Here is a 21068-nt window from a genome sequence, read left to right as displayed (position 1 = left end):
ACGCTGTGTTTGTCTGACCCAGTGACCGCGGCCACCTCTGCAGCACTTCAGCCCTTCCCTAAAGATCTCCCTCACCTTCTGTGAGCACACCAGTAGCACTGGTTCTCAATTAATTTCTCCTTCTGTTTATATGAAATTCAGAAGTGTTTTTTTTTTTTTTTCCTTTTAGTGCTTACACACCTCTTTTATACACCTCCAGCATTTGAGAGCTCCCTTGCTACTGCAGCTAAGTCAAGACAGACCAAATTCGGCCCTCATCTGCACATTTTGAAAGCTGTTCATCTTTTGTGAGGATGAGCAAATGATCTGGAGTACATTTCTGAGAGGGGCTCAAGTCTGGTTTTAGTACTTTTCCAGTTCAGATACAAACAGTGCAAAATCTGGGCCAGTGTCTTCAGTAGGGGGGTACAGAACCAGCCTGCCTGTTTTCTGTGCACTCTGGAGTCAGGGCCACCTCCTGGTGTTTTCTGACTTGCAAAAAAAGCGTTTGTGTATGTGTTTTATCCAAGGCCAGGCAGGCAGAAGGTGGCCAAGAAGCAGAGGTGACTGGGGCTGGAGGAAAGGCCAGGGTGACGGAAGGGAAGGCAGGGGCTGCCAGCAGCGCACTGCTGCGCTTGGGACCTCAGCACCAATGTGTGGAAGAACTTTGCATATTGTAACTCGCTTGTTTGTAACTGGGTTTATTTTGCAGTGGGGAGGAGCCTGCCCCGCTGTGCCCGACACAGCCCGGACCCCGGACCGGTGTTCTGTGAGTAACGCACTTGCTACCAGCCGCGCTGGGAGCTGTCGGGGCACGGGGCTGGCTGCTGCTCCTCAACTCGCTGAGGCCGGTGTCATTAAACACCTCTCTCTCCTAACGCGAACAGGAGCGTGTCTGTCAGCCTGTGCTCCGGCCGTGGCCGGTGCGGGGGGGTCCGGGCGGTGCTTGTCCCTTCCCATAAAGCTGCTTTAACAGTTTCGGTTCCCCGCGGCCTCCCCGCGGCCTCTCAGTGTTAGTCCTTAGTGCATGCGACCCCATCCCTGTTGTTTTACATCTAACCCGCGGTTCGCGTATTGTTTTGTGACCCCCGTGCCGGTGCGGGGAGCGGGGGGCGGCGGGGCGCTCTCGGGGTGTCTGTACGTGCCTGTGCTGTTCTCGCGGTCTGATCGCATTAAAGACTGTGTTTGTGGCTCTCACCGCTCCCGGACTCGTTCTTGCGGGGCCCCCGCACGGCGGAACTGGGCAGCTGCGTCCTGCCGTCACTTCCTCCGCCGGAGGAGGAAGTGACGGCGGTGGCGGCGCGCACGGGGTGAGTGCGGAGCGCAGCGGGGCGGGGGTCGGGCGGTGCTGCCGGTGCGGCTCGGCCGCGGCGGGGCCTCCCCGGCTACCGGCTGGGGGTGAGGTGAGCTTCGGGACGCCCCGAAGGCCTGGGCTTGGCTCCGGGCCGCCCCTCCGGCACTTCAGGGGGTCCTGTAGAGGCAGGGAACCGGCTCCAACGGGGCGGGCGTGGAGTGCAGCAGCCTCTCCACCGGCGGGACCCGCGCCGAGCCGCAGCTCAGAGCTGGGGAAGGCCGCCAGCAGGGCCGGCGGGGAGCACCGCGGAACCCAGCCCTCCCCGCTGCACTTGTCCCAGCCCGGTGCCCCTCCTTGTGATCTGGGGGTGTGTGTGGTGTGTTTGCTGTCCATCTTCGGCAGCTCAAGAACCGGCCTAAAGCCATATCGAGAAGCCTTCGGAAGAATTTAATCCCTTTTGCAAGAGGCAGGGGCTCTGCCCACGGAGCTGGTTTCTGTGTTTAATCAGAGCTGGTTGATCCCGGGTGGTTGGGCTGTGTAGGAGGTCTGCGGAGATGCGCTCGCACAGTGCTGTGCGTGTGGGTCTGTGTTCAGACAAACAGAAACGCGAGAAACCCCTCATCTCTACAGAGCAACCTCCAGCTTTCAACACCCTTCCTGGACAGGGTTCAAGTTCCCTTTTTGTTCTGCCTCAGTGGCTGATTTGCAGATGTGAATTAGAATGTTTCTCGCAGAAAAAAAGTGCTTTAATATGTTGAATTCCAATCTCATTTCCACCCTTTTTGCCTTATTTTGGAAAGCAAAAACCTCTGTGTGACCAGAGCCAGCCCTCTGCAATGGAGGCTGGAAGCCAAGAGGTTCTGCAGGCTGGGTGTTGGGTGTGCAGGTAGAATGGCTTGTGAATGAATGAGGTTTCCTCTGTGAATGTGTGTCAGAGAGAAGAAGAAAAAAATCTATCTCTGGGGGGAGAAGAGAGGTTTCTTTGGGAGGCAGCTGACAAGAACAGCAGAGGCTGGAGGAAGACTCTTGTTTCATCCTGCCCTAAACCTCGTTAGGCTGTGCAGGACCCAGTGGGCAGCATGGCATTTGTGACCTGTGGAACAAGTGTTCCCCTTAAATGTACTTTCTTTCTGTCTTACAATAAACCCACATGAAATGACCATAGCCTCTTCTCAAGGGTTTTCCTGGACCGAGATCCCTCTGGCGGTGCAGAGAAGACTCTGTGCTGGTGCAGGCCGGGGAGCCCCATGGGTGAGGTGGGGATGTCTCTGACATGAGAAATTCAAGCAACTCTGTAACTACTGCTCTTGGGGTTGACGCAAGGGATCTGCAACAGTCAGTGAGGGTGAGTGGCCTGGTTCCAGCGAAGCTTGTAAGTTCCGGGATGATAAATGGTGCATGTTTCTGCTGGTTGTTATTACTGGCCTACGCTATAATTAGTTCCATACAGGCTCTAATCATGTTCTTCATCTTAGAGTTTTGCTTTTCCCATTGCTCTCTTGGGAACTTACTGGATCGTGTTTTGCTCTTTGCTAAACAGATCAAGTTTCTCTACTTGAATCCCTGTCTCCTGTCCTGGAAAACAGAACTTTTCTCCTACAAATGACAAATGTATCACATTCTAAGGTGGTACTTGGTTATGCTCTGAGGATTTTGTAACTTGTGCTGTGAATTCTCTGTGGCACCAGACAGTTATGTGTCATTTAAGAATAACTTGATGTTTTGGAGAGATGCATGATAACAGGCAAAACAGCAGCAGTGAGGGGAGGGCAAAGGACAACTGTAGCAGCAGAATGTGAGTGTTTCTCTGTGCTGGGTGCCTGCGTTGCCTTTGTGTGGTCTGGGTTACAACATCCTGCAAAGGCTGTGTGGACACAAGCAGGAGCAGAGGTACCCAGCATTGGAAGGAGATGGTCTCCTTAAGGCAGTTCTCCCTTCCAGCCTGTGCTGTGACTTTATATTGAGAAAGAGTTATGAGCTGCAGATGACCCAGCCAAATGACAAGCTTGTGTGCAGGGTGTGGATGTATTTGGAAAGGAAAATCTCTTAATTTGTGAGAAGCCTTAGGTGTTATTTCCTCTTGGCTGGACCCTGATGTGAGTGGAAGCGGAACTACGGAAAAGGGAAAAATCCAACAGTGTCTGCATGTTGCAGCAGGTGACTGCCCAGCAACTTTGCTGCAGAGCCATGCCATACATGGGATCAAAACTGAACAGTCTGCTTGTGGAAGGAGCTGTGAAAGGAATGTTGCATCATTCAAAGCAAAACTTGGAAGCTGTTTCACCAATATTAATTGCAGCTTGGGGCTTCAACGGTTTTTGGCTGACAGGGAGGAAACCTGTAAGGTGCTTAAACAAACACAAGAGCCAGGGCAGCCCAGTGCTGTGTTTGGGTTCCTAAAATGGCCAGTCAGAAACTGAATTTATCATTCTGTGAAAGGTATAAACATACTGAACATCAAACCTAAGTTATGGTATATTGCTAGGAATTTTCCAGGAAGAACTAGTGCCTGGTGAGATTACAGATGCCAGGGTTTGGTATTTTATGGGTGGAAAATGAGTTAAGCCTTCCATCACACTGATACTTATATGGTTTCTGTCACCAGTCTTCATACACCTGACTGCATGTGGTTCTCTCTGCTTGTCAGGCAGTTCTAGCTGACTGGTAATGATAGTTTGTCTCTTGGATGTAGCTGTGGCTTGGTGTGAACTGCTTGCTGCACAAGTTTCACTGGTTTGGTTGAGATGAGATCTGTAAATCTGCGCTGTAGCTTCAAGGAGAAGAGGAAAGTCAGTCCCTGTGAAGGTGGGTAAAGCTGTGTCTGTCCTGAGCGCAGCATTGTTGCTGTGGGACAGGAAAGGGTGTTTGTTCCTCCTTGGCTTTGATTAAGGACTGCTTTTAGCTCTTCCAGTTGCTGAGGAGAGTAGCCTTTAGAGCTTAGGGAGTGATGGAAGCACTCACACCAGCAGCTGAAGTCGTGTGGGATGCAGACCCTGGCTGTACTGCAGTGGGTTCAGTTTGGGTCTCGCATGCGGTTTCTAGTTATTTCCTTTCCTGTGAAGTCTTTCTCCCATGTTTTCTCATGATAATGCCTCCCATCCACAGGTAGCTGTGAGACCTAGTGCATGCAGCGTGTGTTCATAATGCAGCAGCGCAGGATCCTGTCACTGCTTAATTCCTTGCAAGGTGCCTGGATGGCTTGAACTTCCCAGTGAATTATTTGATGTCCTCTACCAGCAGGAGACAAAATGCTGGCTGCTAGAGGATAGTAAAACCATCTGAAACGCATACTGTCATTTTCTGCTTGTCTTCAATTAAACTGATTACCAGACTTCTTTGTTGTTCAGAGCTCAGACCATTTCCCGTGCTGCCAGCATGTACTTTGCAAGTGCAAGCAATGGGATTTCCTGCATTGTTTTGAGTCTTTGCCATTGACCTTTGTGGTCCTTGTTCTGGCACTGTCTCTGCTCTGGCAGGGGTGCAAAGGGCATTATTCAAACCCTGAAAGAAGACATAAAGAATTGCTTTAAATGCTTTGAGGGCTCTTTGTAGTCCGTGGCTCTGAGGGTCATTGCTGCAAAAGAAGGGGAATTACTGGGGCTGTCAGGATAATTACCACTCCTTTATTGTTCTCATCCCAGTCTAGATGAGAGTGGTGCGATTTGTAGTGAATCATAAAAATAGACCTTGCATACAGCGTTGGGATGGTGTCCCTTTTGGACTAAATTGGGAGAAGCCCAGCTTTGGGTCTTCTTGGGGGGTTGCAGAGGAGCTGGAAGCACTCGGCTGTGCCCTGGAGGTTCCCTGGCTCCATCTTGTGGAGCTGTAGAGGTTGGTGGTGGTGTGCGTGAGCCCTGCTGCAGCCCGTGCCATAGACACTGATTGCCACTGCGTCCAAGAAAATCCACCTCTGCCTGCTGCTGGAGACAGGCAGGCCAGAGGCACAGGAGCCATCTGCCTCATGGCAAGGGAGGTCACTAACCCATTCCTGCTGTCATCCCCCATTGCTGCAGCGGTGGTTGCTCTGCTCTGGTAAATCATTTGCTTGGCCTGTGTATAGAGCCTTGTACCTTGAACCTGCTGCAGGTCTGGTGCTTGGCTCGCCAGCACGGTGGCCAGGTCACGGGGAAGGCTGGATGCATGACTGTTCCTTCCCCTTTCCATCTGGAGCCTTCCTACCCGTCAGGTGCCTGCAGTTGGTCTGCAAACAGCCACCTCATGAAAGTGTCTTTTGTGTTGCTGTAGACTGATGTGAAGGGCAGATGAGGTCTTTAGAGCAAGATCTTTGGAATAAGATACAGCTTCTACATTATTGATTTGATTGCATTTGCATGGTACTGTTCTGCTTGAATTAAATTGTCTGGAGTGAGATGTTGTACTCGATGTGCTGTTGTAGAATAGATGTCAGGGTACTCAGGTTCGAGTAAGTGTTCCATGACTCCAGCCTTGTAAGTCCAGCAAGCATTTGAGGTTAGCTGCGGAACTGACAGCAGCATGCCAGGATGCCCTGCTCGCCCCAGGCACTCAACTTCTGCCTTGCTGTAGGTCTGGCCCCACTGTGATTTGTACCCAGAAGAGAAGAGGCCTCTGCAGCTCTTCCCTGTGATGAGACAGGGACAACCCCAGGAGGTGAGACTCCCCCCTGGCCTCCCAAGGGTGTCTCTCATCTTGTTTCTTTGAACCTGTAAATGAGCTTGGGCGTGAAACATGAGCTGCAACAAGCCCTGTTGTTGTTGGAGTTGCAAGCCCAGGCTCTTTGCATTGTGTCAGTGCTGAGTTTAAGCTATTTTCTGCTGGGGAAGTAAATTTCTCCAGTGGACAATCCAGGCACGTGACTGCTGGGGCAGTCATGGAAAATTGGCTCAGTTGCTGTGTTTATTTGCTCTGATATAACTTTTTATGACACTGCCATGCAGCTTTTTCCAGGCTACTGGAATGTGTTATTCTGTATTTCTTCCCTTCTGCTATTTTTTTAAAGAAGCACTATCAACATCCATTAGCATTGTTCTAGTGGCTGATGACTTACAGGCTTCTGTAAATGACCAGGGCTTTTTTTCCCACCCCTCTTTTTTATAAGGTGGATCTCGTAGCTCAAGATTATGACTTGCAACAGGACAAGTTAAAATAGCAGTTGTTAGCTCTTCTTGCATTCTGATGAAATCAAATTTGCCTGACTTTAGTCTCAGTTTGCACCTCCTTTTCCTCCAGTGAGGAAAATCACTCTTGCTTTCTGCAGGGCTGGATTGCTAAACTTACCAAGTGGTTTCTCTTCTGAGAAGGTGTTGAATAGCTTTGGTTTGTTCCTTACAGAATATGCTGGTGTTTGTTTCTCTCACTGTCTCCTGGGGAAGCTCAAGTGCTCACTGCAATAGGGAACAGCCTTATGTTGAGGTATAAAGGTCATGAGTGTTTCCTTTCACCTCTCCATCTGGGAGTCAGACAGACACACACAGGAGGCAGCAAGAGGTCTTTGCAGCAAAAGGAGCTTTTGGTGTGTTTTTCTTGAGGAAGACCTACAGACCAGTCAGTCCTTTCTGCTTAGAGGCTGTAGCCTTCTTTGTCTGGGTCTAGCAGAAGAAGAAGAAATTGAAGAAGAAATTGTGCCCTTCCTGCATCCCACAGTCTCTCTCCGTTGCTCTGTGTGGGAGACCTCTGGTACCAGCAGTGTTTTATATCCAGCTCTGCAACAATACACTGATTTTCTCGCCTCCTGTTGAGTATTTTCAGAGTGAATATCAGGTAGTAACAGAATATTTTGGGTTGATTGTTTTTTTAATATATTCCAAAATCTACTTTAACTGCCCTTTCTGTTACTGTAGGTGAAGGGAAAGAAGGGTGTCAGGATACCTACGAATGAGGTATGATGGATAACAAAGACTCGGAAGCTGAGATCCACCCTCTGAAGACTGAGGATGTAAAAGTTCAAGAGAACCATGAAAACTCTGTGGAGAGAAGAATAGTGAACAAGCAGTCATCGCAGCTGTCCCAGCTGTCCCGGTGGCGCACTGCCGCCTTCTTCATCTCATTATTTCTGTGTCTCATAATTGTGTTTGCTTTCTCCTTTATCATTCCTTGCCCAGAGAGACCAGTTTCAGAAAGAACATGGTTCCGAAACTACAGCCATGCAGGTGAGCTTGCTGTAGCAGGATAAATAACTACCAACAGTCCTTTTCCTTTATGTGCCATGAGTTTGAATTGTGGACCTCTATCTAATCACGATCTGGAGCCAGGCCTGCAGGGATGCTGCCCTTGGGAGTAAGAGCTGCATGAATACCTGACCTGAATAAGCAGTGGCCCGTCATAATTGGAGTGGCCTTCCAGGAGGTGTTTACAGGATCTAATGGACAAATTAGATGCTGCTCTGAAGCTCTAACAAGGTAGCAGGCTGGCCTCATTTGGGAAAGAATTAAGTGGGGAAGTGCATCTAGGAATATAACTTTGTTTAAATTTGGTCTGTAAAATGTTCCCTTGAAGTTTGAACTGACGTCTGGGGACAATTAGGCATTTTTTTCCTCTGTCCATATGACTTTCTGACTTTTCCCCATGGCTAACAGGAAGGGGAGAAGAATTGCGTCTTCTTGTGGTTTTTATAAGTTGCACACGTTTGTAGTTGCTTCAGTTGGCTCTTTAGCCTGGGTACTGCTCCCTGGTGGCTTCTGTGAAAGCTTTTCTTTAGTCTTATGTGTGGTGGGTGTGTGCTGGTTGTGCTATAAACACAGAGGTGATGCTCACCAGTGGGGATTGAGCTTTGTGTGTTCCTGCGGACATCCGAGTTCTTTTGCTCTGGGCTGAAAAAGGCTGTTTTTAGCTGAGTGAGAAACATGGAGTATCTGGGGCTGGGTTTGGGTTTGTTTTGGGGCTTTTATATTTCAGAAATAGAAACCCCACACCAAGACCAGAGCTGTTCTTTGTTCAACATAGTTCAGTCTCTGGTTGGTTGGCTCTTAAAAAAGGACAAATCCTCTGGGGCATAAGAAACTTAAAAAATCCTTTGGCACTAATTTCCAGCCCTCAGTACTCATGTGGATGGCTTTTTTTAATACAAAAGCCAATTTGTCCTGAGGTTACACTGTCAGAGATGGAGGCAGTGAGTAGGACTCTAGGAATTTGTTTTGCTCCAGCTAGCTTTGTTGTTGGTTGAGGCAATCCTCACCAGTGCCTGCCTTGTGATCTTTTTTACAGTGGCCTACCAGTTTCTCGCCATACAAGATGTGAATAAAGACAAAGTGCAAGATGTCATCTTTGCATTCAAAGCTAGCAATGGCAGCAGCAGCTTCAACAGATCCTGTCTGGATGAAGGTAGCTGATTCAGAAACAGAAAGCCTTGCAGTAAGGGCTGGTTTTGCTCTTTTAGCTCTAATTAGTGAAGCAGCTATGGGTCTGGGTTATGTGGGTGTGGAGAGGGACTGGGTGAGTCCCAGCTCTCAGGTGGTGTGGAGCAGCAAAGGTAGGGTGTGTAGGTAGTGTTCCCTCTGACATGTCTACTCCTCAGGTCTGCCTTCTCCATGTGCCTTCATTGCTGCTGTATCTGGCACCAACGGGAGAGCGCTGTGGGAGAGGCCTGCTGCTGAGGAAGTGGAGTGGATGGAGTGTGGCATCAAGCAGCTTGGGGGGGCTGAGGCCTCGGGTTGTCTGGTGGTGGGGAAGCCGGTGTCTCTCACAGCAGTTGACCTGCACACAGGTGAGTGGTGAGCAGGGTACTGCTGCCATACTGAGGATGGTGCTCCTGCTTTCCTCACCCTCTGACTGTGGGACCTCTGCGGCTGGGGACGCCAGCATGACATGACTTGCTGGTACATGAACAATGGGCACAGAGTATTTATTATCCTTCCCAGAGCCATTCACTGGGCTCTTGAGAGGCGCCTGTTCTCTCAGCCTCTCTGTTCCAAAGGCTGGACTCTGTTGTGGTTTGTGCCAGCTGCTGTATTGTAAGAACAACATCTCAACAGCTTTTGAAACAGGAGCAGCAGTCACTAACTGTGAATGTTACTTCATACTGTCAGGGGTTGCACCTGCAATGCTTCCCAGTCATTTGTGTGTGTGTGTGCTAGGAGTGCCTGCTGTGACAAGAGGAGTGTTAAGGATTTATCATTTTAAAGTCATCAGGGAGAGCACTTACGAGTCTGTTTCTGTTGTCCAGGATTTTGCATAGTTCCTCTGAAAGCCTTCATTTCTGAACCCATAGATGGAGAAATTCATCATCAACTTGCCTCATGTAGGGTGGGGGTAAAGAGTGCCTGTACTTCTCTTGGAACATGGCAATGATCATCCTAATGCACTTTGAACCTTCCACGCTGGTGAAGCTTGAAACATTTTTCCATTTTGGTGGTCACTGTTTCAGAGGCTCTAAAAAATGCATGTTTTCCCTTGGAACCAATCCTAGGATCCTGTACTCTGTAGCTCGGATTGAGGCACTCGTGCCCTATTATCCAAAAACTGGGAGAGAAACAATGAGAGGTCTGAGGAAGATCTACTGTAGCTTTTGATTTCCAGTGTGGATGGAAGTATAGACGCACACATAGATAAAAAGCTTCTGTAGCAGCTGAGATATCTTAGCACCATTTCCCTCATCAGTAACCTTTAGCACAGGTTATTTAGACTATTAATGAAGCAGTTGCTTTCAGGTCAAAGTGTAGGTGCCAAATGCATGTAGCTAGAGACAGTCATAAAGAAGTAGCTCCTGGAGAGAAGGAACCAGGCTAAGCCAGAGGTCACAACAACAATACAGTAGAGAAAATTTATTTACTGTATTTATTCTGTAAATAAATTAAAAGCAAGAGATTAAAAATTGCTTCAGACAGAAAAGTGAATAACCCAGAAGTTGATGTATTTGTTACCTTTATGCTATTAAGTAGGTTAAAAGGGCTTTTTTGGTGTAGTTGACTTTGGCAGGGGGTTGGGAGGCCAGAATAAAATGTATTTAAATAAGCTAAATGTATTTAAATAGGCTAAATGTATCTAAAGTGGCAAAGTCTGACTTGCATCACATTGTGCTAAAAACAGTAGCCAGAACAATGTTTAGCTGTTAATGATTCATTATTGTGGAGCATTGGTGAGATCCCAGGGCTCTCAGGCTGTCTAACCTCTGCCTGTAGGTTAGGAGGAAAGATAGGCAGATCATCATCTGAAAGTATCTAATGTGTTTTTGATCTTTAAATGCTGATAAAGCTAGTGCTTCTGTATCAATTCTAGTTGTGTTAAGTCTTGCTCTTTTCATTGTCAGAAGTGACCTGAGCATACAAGAAGTGTAGGATTGCATGCCTCTGTTTGTGTGGGACATCTAACATTCCTGCATGTTTATCTTACAAGCAAACTGAGACACAGGAGTTTAAGGTTAGCTATTCCAGGTCAAAGCAAAAGTCGATGTAGGTGTGTATTCCGTCTCTGCCAGGGCCAGGACCAGGACCAGAGTCAAGAAGAGGACAGGAATAAGTCTTTTGTTCCAACTTCTCTCTTCACCTTGTCCTCCAGCAGCCTGCAGTGTGAGCCCTGTGAGTAGTTCTGGTCTCCTGAGGGGTGTGGCAGAAAGTGGACCACGATGATCAGATATATGAAATTGTCTCTGTGCAAGGAATCGCTAAATAAGCCACAACTCCAGCCTGGAGGATGTCTGACAGAGGGAAGTCCTCTTCGGCTGCTTGAAGCAAGAGCTGGAGTCAGTCCTCCTAAATCCTAATTTTATTATTCCTTCTATATGACCAAAAAAAACCCAACCCTTTCACCCAGGTTTGATTTGCTGTCCATCTTGCCTTCTGTTGCCACGCTTCTGCTGTGAGCTTGGGCTTTGAGCAAGCACCTTTGTGTTAGACAGAATAGTCTTATCTCCAGTTGGTGGAACAGAATGGGACTGGTTTCATAGTTAGTGCTCCTAGAGCATGAAAGCTTCTCAAGTGCTTTGTGTTGAGTCCATCTCACTGTTACCTGTTTCAGTTAAGTCAGATTGCTCTTCTAAGACAGTAATATGCGTCCTCCAAACTTTATCCGCTGTTTGACCAGCAAAGAATAGAGCCCTTATGTATTGAAATGCAAGTATCATCAGCCTGGTCTTACTGTTGTAGCTTTGAACTGTGCTGAACCCAGGATATAGTTATTTAAAACTTCAGTTTTCCTTTGCCTTTTTGTTTTCTCCATAGGTAAAATTCCTCACCTTCCCATGATTTCATAGGGGCAATGTTCTTCACATCTGTTGTCATAATAAAAAAATCCAAGTATTTTTTTCCAATGTTTTAGTAACAGCTTTGGAGGAATCCTACTGCAAATACAGCCTGCCTTAAATTATTGCAGACAGCATCAGGTAGTAATTCTTGGCCTTCAGTACAACTGCTTTCCTGACAAGGAACAGATTATTATGTTGCATTCCTGAAGTGGTAATTGCTGTATGTGATACTGTTTGAAGGGGAGAGGAAGCATTTCCCCTCTAAACACCTAGTTAGTCACTTAAGTCTTCCTTAAAAAGAAACTCCCTCAGTGGTCTCCCCACACTCACACCAAATTCCACTGCAAATTCCACTGGGCTGTGACTGGAAAGAGGCCAGCAGCATATGGAGTAGAGCCACTCAACCAGCCTAGAGCTGTTGAGGAGAACCCCCCCCCCCATTATTTAGAAACCAAATCTTTGCCACCTCTATTTACACACGAGCTTGAATGTGCTGTGTGTTCTTCAAAAGAGGGAGAGGGGGATGTGAACAGAGTTGCAGCTGGTTGCATCACCATGGAACATCTTGGGGAGGCAAATTGCAGCAAAGAAGGTTTTATGGGGAGTAGTTGCAATGCTGTGGTCAGAATTCAGCTGCTTTATGGTATTCAAATGTCTGTACAGATTTAAACACACAACAGTAAGCTTTGGATCATGAAAAAAGGATTCTCTGTGCCATCAACATGCTGATAAACGTGTTAACCTAAGGCACAAGAAAACCTGTCCTTGGGCCCAGGATGTTTGGGTGCATTTGTGCAGGCAGCTAGAATTACTTCCCAATATAACTCAAAATTGTGGGTATTGGGACTCATTTGAAATGTGGAAATGCAATGAAGTACCTTGTGATGAGCATTAATGTGACTGGTTTGTGGTGCTGATGGACTGTGAATGGCTGGCTGCTGCAAAGTACTTCCAGGAGCAGGAGCAATAAAAGCCTTTCAACCTAAAGTGCGTTTTAGTGAATATTTCCTAATAACTTGTCTTCTAGGGGAAATTCAGTGGAGACATTCCAGTGATTTTGGAACTAATTATACTGTGCTGACTCCTGTGTCAGTGATTCCAGATGTGGATAATGATGGAGTTCAGGACCTGATAATCTTCATTGCTACAGGAGATAAGGTATGTCACTCTGAAGCTGTGATAAGCCCAGTGTCTGGACCACGGGGCATGGCAGGAATGCTATTTATTTCAGTCTTGTAGTCTAAGAGGGGGTGTCCAGAGGCCTCTGCTCTCTGTGGGTTTGGGACAGGTTCTTTCCCACCCTGCAGAGATGAATCCAAACTCTCCCAAATCAATGCAAATGATTTACAGTTAAAAAAGAAAGAAAGAAACAAGGAAAAACAGCTGTCCAGGAATCCCTGCCCTTCCTCAGTGTGCTCTCCACTATGTGTTCCTGGGCTGTGTGTGAAATGAGCCTGGGCTAGATGAGCTTGCAGTTTTCTGGGACTCTGTTCAGAGTAGTGGAAGTGAACAAACCCTGACAGGTTTGGCTCTTAGATCAAAGCACAGCTGACAACCAGTGCTTTTGTACCACCACTGCCCTTTCCTGACACATTATCTCTGCCTGTGGTCTGCTTTGCAAAGCTCTCTTCCTAGTGTCACTGTGCCAGTTACTTCTGACTTGGGTCAGTGAAATAGCTGCCAGTTGTGTTACCTTCATATTTCCCATTTCTTAGAGGGGGAAAGTCATGTATCTAAAAGTGTTTTTACGCTAGAACATCTTTATCTGTGATTGAGTGGTACAGCATCACCTGCATGTGCAATCTGTCCTGTTTAAAGCATACGAAAGTTAGTCTCCCTGCAAGTCTGATGGGAGGAGTGGGAGCTCCGTGTCTTCACACAGGAGTCCTCCATAAGCAAATAAGGTTTTGCTGTCCAAGGCATTGTTGCCAGCGTCATCAGAAATTCCATCCTCTTGACTCCTATGGTTCACTTCTGTTTTCTTTCTTCCTTGTTTTTGCTATCCCAGTTATCTCAAGACTTCTTTTTATTTTATTAATCTTAGGTGGCCCAGAAAGGTTTGAATGTAGTCTCTGTTCTGCAAACTGCCTTTTGATTTGTTTTCCAGTTAACCTCTCTAGCTATCTTGGTACAAAATCCCTTCCTCCTTCGGACTTGGCAAGCACTCTGCCAGCTTAAGTAAAAATATATTCTTTTTTGAGAAATCATGCAAAATGTAGGAAGCTTGAGTGGCGCTCTGCAGCTTGGAAAAAAGCAGCCTTGTCAGAAGGCAGATTCAGAATTTAAGTAAATTAGCTTTGTTGCTAAGAGGGGCTGAAGCTGAACATTACTTTATACTGCTCTTCCCTAACATGGCAGAATTTTGAGAGGTGTGCAGGGGGTTTAGATGGCAACTTTTTCTGAGAGGGTTATTGACCTCTACGTGCTGCAAGCTTCAACACTAACATTTCCAGGAACATACAAGATTTTTTCAGGATACGTTGCCTGTAACAGCACATAGAGGTATTAAGCACTGCAGTGAGTAAAGTGGTGTGTAGCTGCACTTGCTGTATGAATGCCTTTGGCTGTTGCTGTCCTGGGGCAGCTGCTGAGCTAGGGCTTGTAAGTAAAGGTGAAGCTGATCTACAAGAGCTGGTATGTGTCTCCTCCCAGTGCAGGAGGCTGGGAACAGCTGGTGGATGCGTTGCTCTCCCTCTCCAGCTGTGACTTTCATTCTCCTCAGCAAACTATTCCTTATTTACCTGCCAGACTCCCCAGCTACACTTCCAGAGCAACAGATCTTCCCTTTTCCATCCCTCCCTCTCAAGGAACAGAGAAGGGTTCCTCCCTGACTCAGCATCTCTGAATGATGCTATTTCTCTGGGTCTGATGTTTCTCTTTTCCCTAGTGTGTACTGCTCTCCACAGACCATGACTATTGCCCAGACATTTGAATCTGATCCTCATATTAATTCTCATCGGTCAGATGTTTTTAGTGGATTCTGTTACCCTGTTAAAAGATTATAAAGAAACATGTCAGCTCTTTTATCCCCTTAGATTCATGTCAACCTTAAGAGGAGTAAATTAGGGCACTTAAAATATTTAGCAGAGCTACCATGTGAAGCCTAGTTTCCCCTGTGTCCATATGCTGGTATGTTTCTGCCTTTAGGTCCTCTCCATTGTTGTCACTGTTCAGTAGGCTTGAATAGTTCTTTGCTGTTCTTAGCAGAGCTGGGACTTGCTGTTGGGGGGTCCCAGCTTGCAGGGGAGGTGGTTGGCAGAGGTAGTAAAATCTCAGGGCAAGGGGATGTGCTGAAAGTGACTTCCAAACTTGAAAAAGGGATCATCTAACTCATGCCTATCTCCAAAACCTCCATCCCAGGCTATGCTGCTCCCACTCAGCTGCTATTCAGTACCAGCTGCTCAGAAGCTTTGTGAAACACTCAGGTTTGAGCAGTAGCAGTACTGTAACCATTTTGTAGTCTTTAACCTTTTTTATTTTTTATTTTTTATCCCTTCCCTCTGTAGATTAAGACCTTCATCCATTCAGGAAAAAATGGCAAACAGATCGGCTCCACTGGAAGCCTGACTGTGGATGGGAAACCTCGTTATATCAGGCTGAACCTGGTCTCCTCCTACTTTCTTTTCTATACAGGTACAGTTCTGTTTGTGAATTCAGTCTGAAAGCAGTAATTATAGCTGTGAAATGGGGATTCCTAAACAGTTTTCTGAAAGAGTGTTTTGCATTCTTAAAAGCTGTGTCGTGCTTTCACCTAGCAAAAGAGCTATTCAAGGCCAAGGGAAGAGGTGGCTTCTGCTTAAGCTAAGGTTTGTTATGCCTTGTAGTAATTTTATTTGAAAAAATGTTGAGAATGTAAGGTTTAAGTAGTCATTTATAGCAAGTGATTACTGTGGAACACTTGGATTATGAACAGATAAGATGTTAAAAACATTCAAATGCAGGCTTGAGTCAAAATACCACTACAAGTCTATGATGCAAGTCCTAAAAATACAGTTGATCTGCCAGATCTGGAAAATCATAGAGTTCAGAGCAAGGGCAGGACAACTTATCTCCTTCATTCTTGCTTTTTTTTTGCACAGAAAACTCTCTCTATGCGTATTCCCTGAAAGATCTCTACAGTGCAGCAACTGGGATGGAAATTAAGCTTCCCAGCCTTCAGCAAGATCCTCAGTGGGAGAAGAACATTGACAGCACTACGCACCGCTTGTCCCTTCTCAGGTGTGAGATTGTTTTGGTTGCTGGTGGAGTGGAGGGTACTGGTGTGCCTGACAAGATGGCTTTGTTCTTTCCTGGCTACATGGCTTTTGGACTAGGAGCACATCTGAAGCTCATGGAGAGTGCTGGTGTTGATGGCTTGGTCAGGGTTTCACAGGAAAGGAGAGAAAGCAGGCTGGGGTTTCCTATATGCATTTACTATGCAGGGAGAAAAAAAGCCAAACCAAGCCAAAAAACAAAACCCTCAATAAACCCATCCACAGTCTAGAAAGCATAATCATCCCTCTGTCCTTGTTCAGCTTTGGGGACATCCGTTACCTGGCAAAAATTCCTGGGCAGTCACAGGAGAGCATCCTCGTTGCAAACTCGGACATGGCTACGCTGATCAATGCACACAATCTGCAGACTTTGTGGACCCTCAACGTGTCCCGTGTTGTGAGGTAGCGTTACCAGTGTGGGGTGGATGTGGCATTTTCAGGTTCCTTGCAACAGCAGAGTCCTGGCAGATACATTTTCATTTGGAACACAGGAATTATGTTATCTGCTTATCTAGACCATACTTACTGTGTTGTATGTCCTCTGCTAGCAAATGTCAGGTGCTGCTTCACAATGGAGGCACCCAAAGCTTTGATTCTTCATTCTGTGCCTGTTGTGATATGCCTAGGACTGGGCTCAGGGTTGGAGTGATACCAGGCTAACCTAATGTTGTGGCAGTCAAGTCTTCTACCAGGGGAGCTGTGGGAGGACAGAGGCTGCTCTGAAAAAGCAAGGTATGCCCAAGCCATCAGGGTGTGTTATGATCTGTCCCTTCTCTTTCTCTCCCTTAGTGAGCCGCTGCTTGGTTACTATAAACCCAATGTTCTTGGTATTGTCCTTGAGAGTGAAATTGGACCCAACAGGAAGAAGGTTTGAAATCTCTTCCCTTTAACTTCACTTTTCTCTGCATCTCACAGCTCGAGCAGGCATTGAGTTGAGGACAGCTGGTGGGATGTTCCCTCTGGCTGGTTTTAGGAAGCTTTAGGCAGGGAAAGGTTCTGTTTCAACAGGTTATTGAAGCTGGCTCAGGCACTTTAATTCTTTTTTCAGCAAGAGGCTTCAATGAAAGAGCTTTGAACCCCTTGAAATAGCTACAAAACTTTGACGTTGCTCTAACGTGGCCTGCCCCAGCTCTCACAGCTCTGTGATGCTCAGCTTCAAGTATTTCATCAACTTCCCTTGAATCAGATGCTTGTTCCCATAGACTGTGTGGGGTGGAGACAGCTGACTCAATTTCTCTCTCATGGCTTGTCAGAGTTCTTTGGTATGAGTTCCTTTTCTTTCTTCCCTGCTAGGTTATGGTTGTTGAGAGTGGATCTGGAACAGTCCAGTGGAACCTGAAGCTAAACTCAAGAGCAGAGAGCCCTGGGCCAGCCACACTTCCTACTGCTGATCATCGGTCCACCTTCCTCATCTGGGGTGAATACCAGGTGCCAGGAAACGAAACGGTGAGTAGTGCTGCTGAATGGTTGCTGTTCCAGGCTTTGGGACAGAATTGGGTGGAGCTTCTCCCCGTGTTCCCATTTGCATTTGTCTGTGCCGCTAACACTGCAGCCTCTGCACTGGGTGTGGGGGCTCTGACCAGTTTGTCCTGCTTCAAGCAGGTAGACCTCTGCATGTGGTCTTGTCTCTGTGGGGCCCTCACAATGTCCATAGCAATGTCCCTCCTAACAGCTGGTAGTGGCAGCAGCACCTTTGTCATCCTCAGCCTGGCTATGTAAAGGGACTTAGTGTCATTACAAGCAAACTCACTGGATGCCCTGAGCCCTGCCTTGGTGTGGTACTGTAGGTGAGGTGAGAGGCTGCTGGCTTGGTACCTCAGTGGTTGCTGCTGTTTGGCCAGGAGCCTCTGGTGGCAGTACCACACACAGTGATCTCCCATGGCCACGTGAATATCCTCTCTGTGCACAACTCAGCTGGGTCACAAAAACAGCTCTCTAGGGCAGTGGCTGGCAACGTTAGTGACGGGTTGTGTCTTGGAGTATGCCATGTCTAAGCACCAGCTGAGCTTCCTGTGCTTCCCTGCTAACTCAACCAGCCCTAAGGCAAAAATCTGTCTCCTGCCTGTGGCAGGCAGGCCTGCTATTTACAGGGAGCTTGGGGCGGGGAGGAGAGCACTGAACAGTAAGCAGAATCCCAGCACTAGTTCTAGGGGCATCAGACAGGATAAGTTGGGCAGACATGGACAAGTAACTGGATTTATTCTGAGTAATAGCTGAGCCTTGTGCTGGTGGTGTCTCTCTGATAATTTATGGGTCCATGTCCTGATGGTGTCCTCTTGCAGAGATCCAAAGCTCCTCTCCAGAAGCTCTATCTTTTCCATCCCTCCTACACTAATGTCCTGTTGGAGCTCCGCAATAGCACAGACCAAATAATTGCATTCGATGGTAAGTCCTCTCCTTCCAGCCCTCCAGTGAGGAGGCACAGGAGGACACTTCTGGTACCTCCTGTACTCTGGGTGCGTGGTATTGGGTCTGGTGGCCGCTGAGCACAGAGACTTGAGGCTGGGCTTTCCCTCTGCTCTGCATTACAGCCCTGCTGTTCGAGCGGAGCCGTCACGCCTGTTATGTGCTGCTGCAGGGCCCTCAGCCCAGCGAGGAGCCAGGGACGGTGTCCCTGATGAAGCGTAAGCTGAAGGAGGATGTGTCTGGGAGCAGGGTGATCTGGCTGAGCCAGGTGGCTGTGGACAGCGAGCAGTACATCCGGGACCGCCTCTACAGGATGCAATTCCAGAGCCGAGTGTGAGCTGGCCGAGGGAGGGGGAGAGGCTGCCCAGGGCCGGGTGCCTCTGTGCTGCTTCTCCTCTGCAGCCGAGCTCTTGGCAAACCCAGGTCACGGATTCAAATGGAAAGCTGCCTTTCTTGATCCGCAAACCAAAGCGTGACTGGTGGGGAAGCACCCCCAGTGTCTGGGGATGCCCAGGCCATGGGGGCAGTTGCCAGTGCATCTGTCCTCAGAGCTGATGGGACTTCAGTGCTTGGCGACCACTGAAGTGCTGTCAGCTTGGGGAAGAGGGCTTTCCCCTCAATACTTCTGTGCCCACAGAACTGTGCTGACTCAGCCTGTGTCTGGAGGAAGGCATGTGCTTGCTGGGGATGCCGGAGTTGATTATTTCTTGGGTGCTTGTGTGAGAAGTGAAGCTTCGGTGTGTGGTGTTAGGTGTCCTTTCTGAGTCAGCTCTCGTGGCGTGGGAGAGGTGCTTGGCTGCAGGTTGGTTTGCAATCACCCTCTCCTGGATTTGGGCCCCTCCTTTGGTAGTCATGGGATGTGCATAGTGATAGACCCCAGCCATGGCGAGGTGTCACCGAGGCCAGCAAAGTGCAGGTTAAACTGTTCATTCTACTTAGAAAATGGCCTGTTCTCCTAAGAACAGCCCTGTGTGCCCTACTGTGCAGTCACAAACCTACCTGTGTCTGTCTCCTCTGCTGCTTCCTTTCCAGCCGGGCTGTGCAGTGTTGGTGACACAGAAAGGGAGCTGGTCTCTCACCTGATTCATGCATCAGTGTTCCTTCCTGCCCCAGGCTGGTTGGTCCCTGCTGGTTCAGACACCACCTCTCTTACTGGTTTTGAGGTGCCAGAGGATGTAGGACATTATTTTCAGAGTAGAATTGCATGTTAACCTTTTCTGGGAGCTGGACTTGCCACTCTCAGAACCCTCTACCCCAGTGGCAGTGCCAGCTGCCCTGCAAGTACTCATTCAGTCTTGCAGCTGCTGAGGAGCCATCTCCAAGCACTGTCCCCTCTGCCAGGAGGTGGGCAAGCTGTAAGACTGCATGGGGAAACAGCGCAAGTTCTCTTTGCAGCACAGCTCCAAAGAGAGCTCCGTGCCCTTGGAATTGAAGTGATGCTGGGTGAGGATCTTCGGGTGCTGTTCTCTCTGTCCAGCCTGGTAGCCTGAGGGAATGGAACAGGTTGCTGAGTAAAGGTGACATCTTCCCTGGAGACTTCTGTGGCTCAGTGTCTTTGCTTTTCCTGGTGGGGTCGGGTGTGGAATGTGGAAACAACATCCTGGAAGGAAAGGTCTGAGTTGGCTGCGCAATCCTGGAAAGCTGCAGTCACCACATGAGCTGCTCTGAAACATGAGCCCTTCAGCTCTTCCAGTCCTGCAGCAAAACAAGCTGCAGCATCAGTGGTCTGCCTGGACGCTCACCTCCTGCTTCCAGCTGGTGTGAAGTGTGCCCTGACTCCCTCTGCCCTGTGATCCATATCTCAGGCAGTCAAGAGAGCCATGTGGGATGAGTTCTGCTGGCCTCTGCAGTCCTGCCTGTGCAGGAAGCTGGGGATGCTCCCTGGAGAGCACTCAGAACCTTCAGAGCACCCTGGACTCAAACTGGTGGGTTTTCCCTATGTTTCTCTCTGTCCAGGCTGTTCCGTGCGGAAACCTGGGGGTGCAGGGATGCTTTCCCCCAGCTTAGGTTGCCTCTTTGCTCAGCAGAATAAAGACCTGAAGTGCAGCAGCCTCACAGGTCCCTGTGCCAGCTTTGCAGGGATCACGGGGCTGTGCCAGTGCTGCACATCACGGGTTGTGAGGGCTGGATTCAGCCTGTCCTGGGGCAGAGCTGGGAGCATGGCTGCGGGAGCCCAAGGCTGAGTGCAGTCTGATCTGAGTGTTGGATGCAGATTGTATCCCACTGAAATTCCCTGGGCAGGGAGCAAGGTGCCCGGGCTGTATGCTCACTGCAGTCACACTGTTGTGGCACTCTCCCTCCTCCCATCCCTACCTGGACCTGACCTTTCCCATAGGCACACTGAATGTTGCTTCAGGAAAGATGAATTTTCGGCTTTGGGAGGCTTTTCTGGCTTTAAGTTGTTCATTAATGTTTCCAGATAGTTTGGAAACGGAGATTTCCCTGTGGCAGCTCAATTAAACGCATCAGTGCCAAACCAGCACCTTCTTAACAAAACAAGTCCTTTTTCCAGCTTGTTTCTCAGTGTAATTGTTTCTTTGCAGTATTTAATGAATGACTTTGTGCCTTGATTCAATAACTCAGATGGGTGATGATGGCATATATCACTGTGTTACGTATTAGTGTGGTTTTTAACACTAAGACTGTTTGGTTTGGTTCTTTAACTTATTGCAAATTGTGCCCTGTAGGACTTGGTCTAACTGAATGGTTTCAATAAATCCTCTTTTGCATTGTTTGTAAATGGTGCCCTGCTTTTGGTGTGGCAGCTGAGGTTATGCAACACTTGGGATGTTCTGGCAGCCCTTTGTGTGACTTCCCCAAGGCAGAAACCCCTGTTTTGGGATGGATCCAGGTGTTCTGGTGATGCTTTGATGGCTGAGCTGGCCGTGGCTCTGCCCCAAGCCACCTCCTGCTGCCCTGTCCCACTGCCGGTAGGTGATGGACTGGGAGAAGGGACCATGCAGAAGGAAGCTGGAGTTAG

General features: G+C 48.2%; 1 protein-coding gene across 1 annotated transcript; it reads left to right on the top strand.

Annotated features, from left to right (window-relative positions):
* Window positions 1-107: 107 nt before the first annotated feature.
* FAM234A (family with sequence similarity 234 member A) lies at window positions 108-19202 on the top strand. The gene is made up of 12 exons (XM_061473357.1): window positions 108-1289; window positions 7093-7401; window positions 8456-8572; window positions 8766-8954; window positions 12457-12587; window positions 14936-15062; window positions 15509-15647; window positions 15944-16084; window positions 16472-16550; window positions 16976-17128; window positions 17965-18067; window positions 18214-19202. The coding sequence occupies exons 2-12, from the start codon at window positions 7134-7136 to the stop codon at window positions 18423-18425; spliced, it is 1659 nt and encodes a 552-aa protein (XP_061329341.1). The 5' UTR covers window positions 108-1289; window positions 7093-7133; the 3' UTR covers window positions 18426-19202.
* The last annotated feature ends 1866 nt before the right edge of the window (window positions 19203-21068 follow it).

The sequence above is a fragment of the Pezoporus flaviventris genome, unplaced genomic scaffold (genome assembly GCF_033815535.1).
Source record: "Pezoporus flaviventris isolate CSIRO_AGI_PZ_B2104156 unplaced genomic scaffold, CSIRO_AGI_Pfla_v1 ptg000078l, whole genome shotgun sequence".
Lineage (NCBI taxonomy): Eukaryota > Metazoa > Chordata > Aves > Psittaciformes > Psittacidae > Pezoporus > Pezoporus flaviventris.
This window is presented reverse-complemented; position numbering and strand designations above follow the sequence as displayed.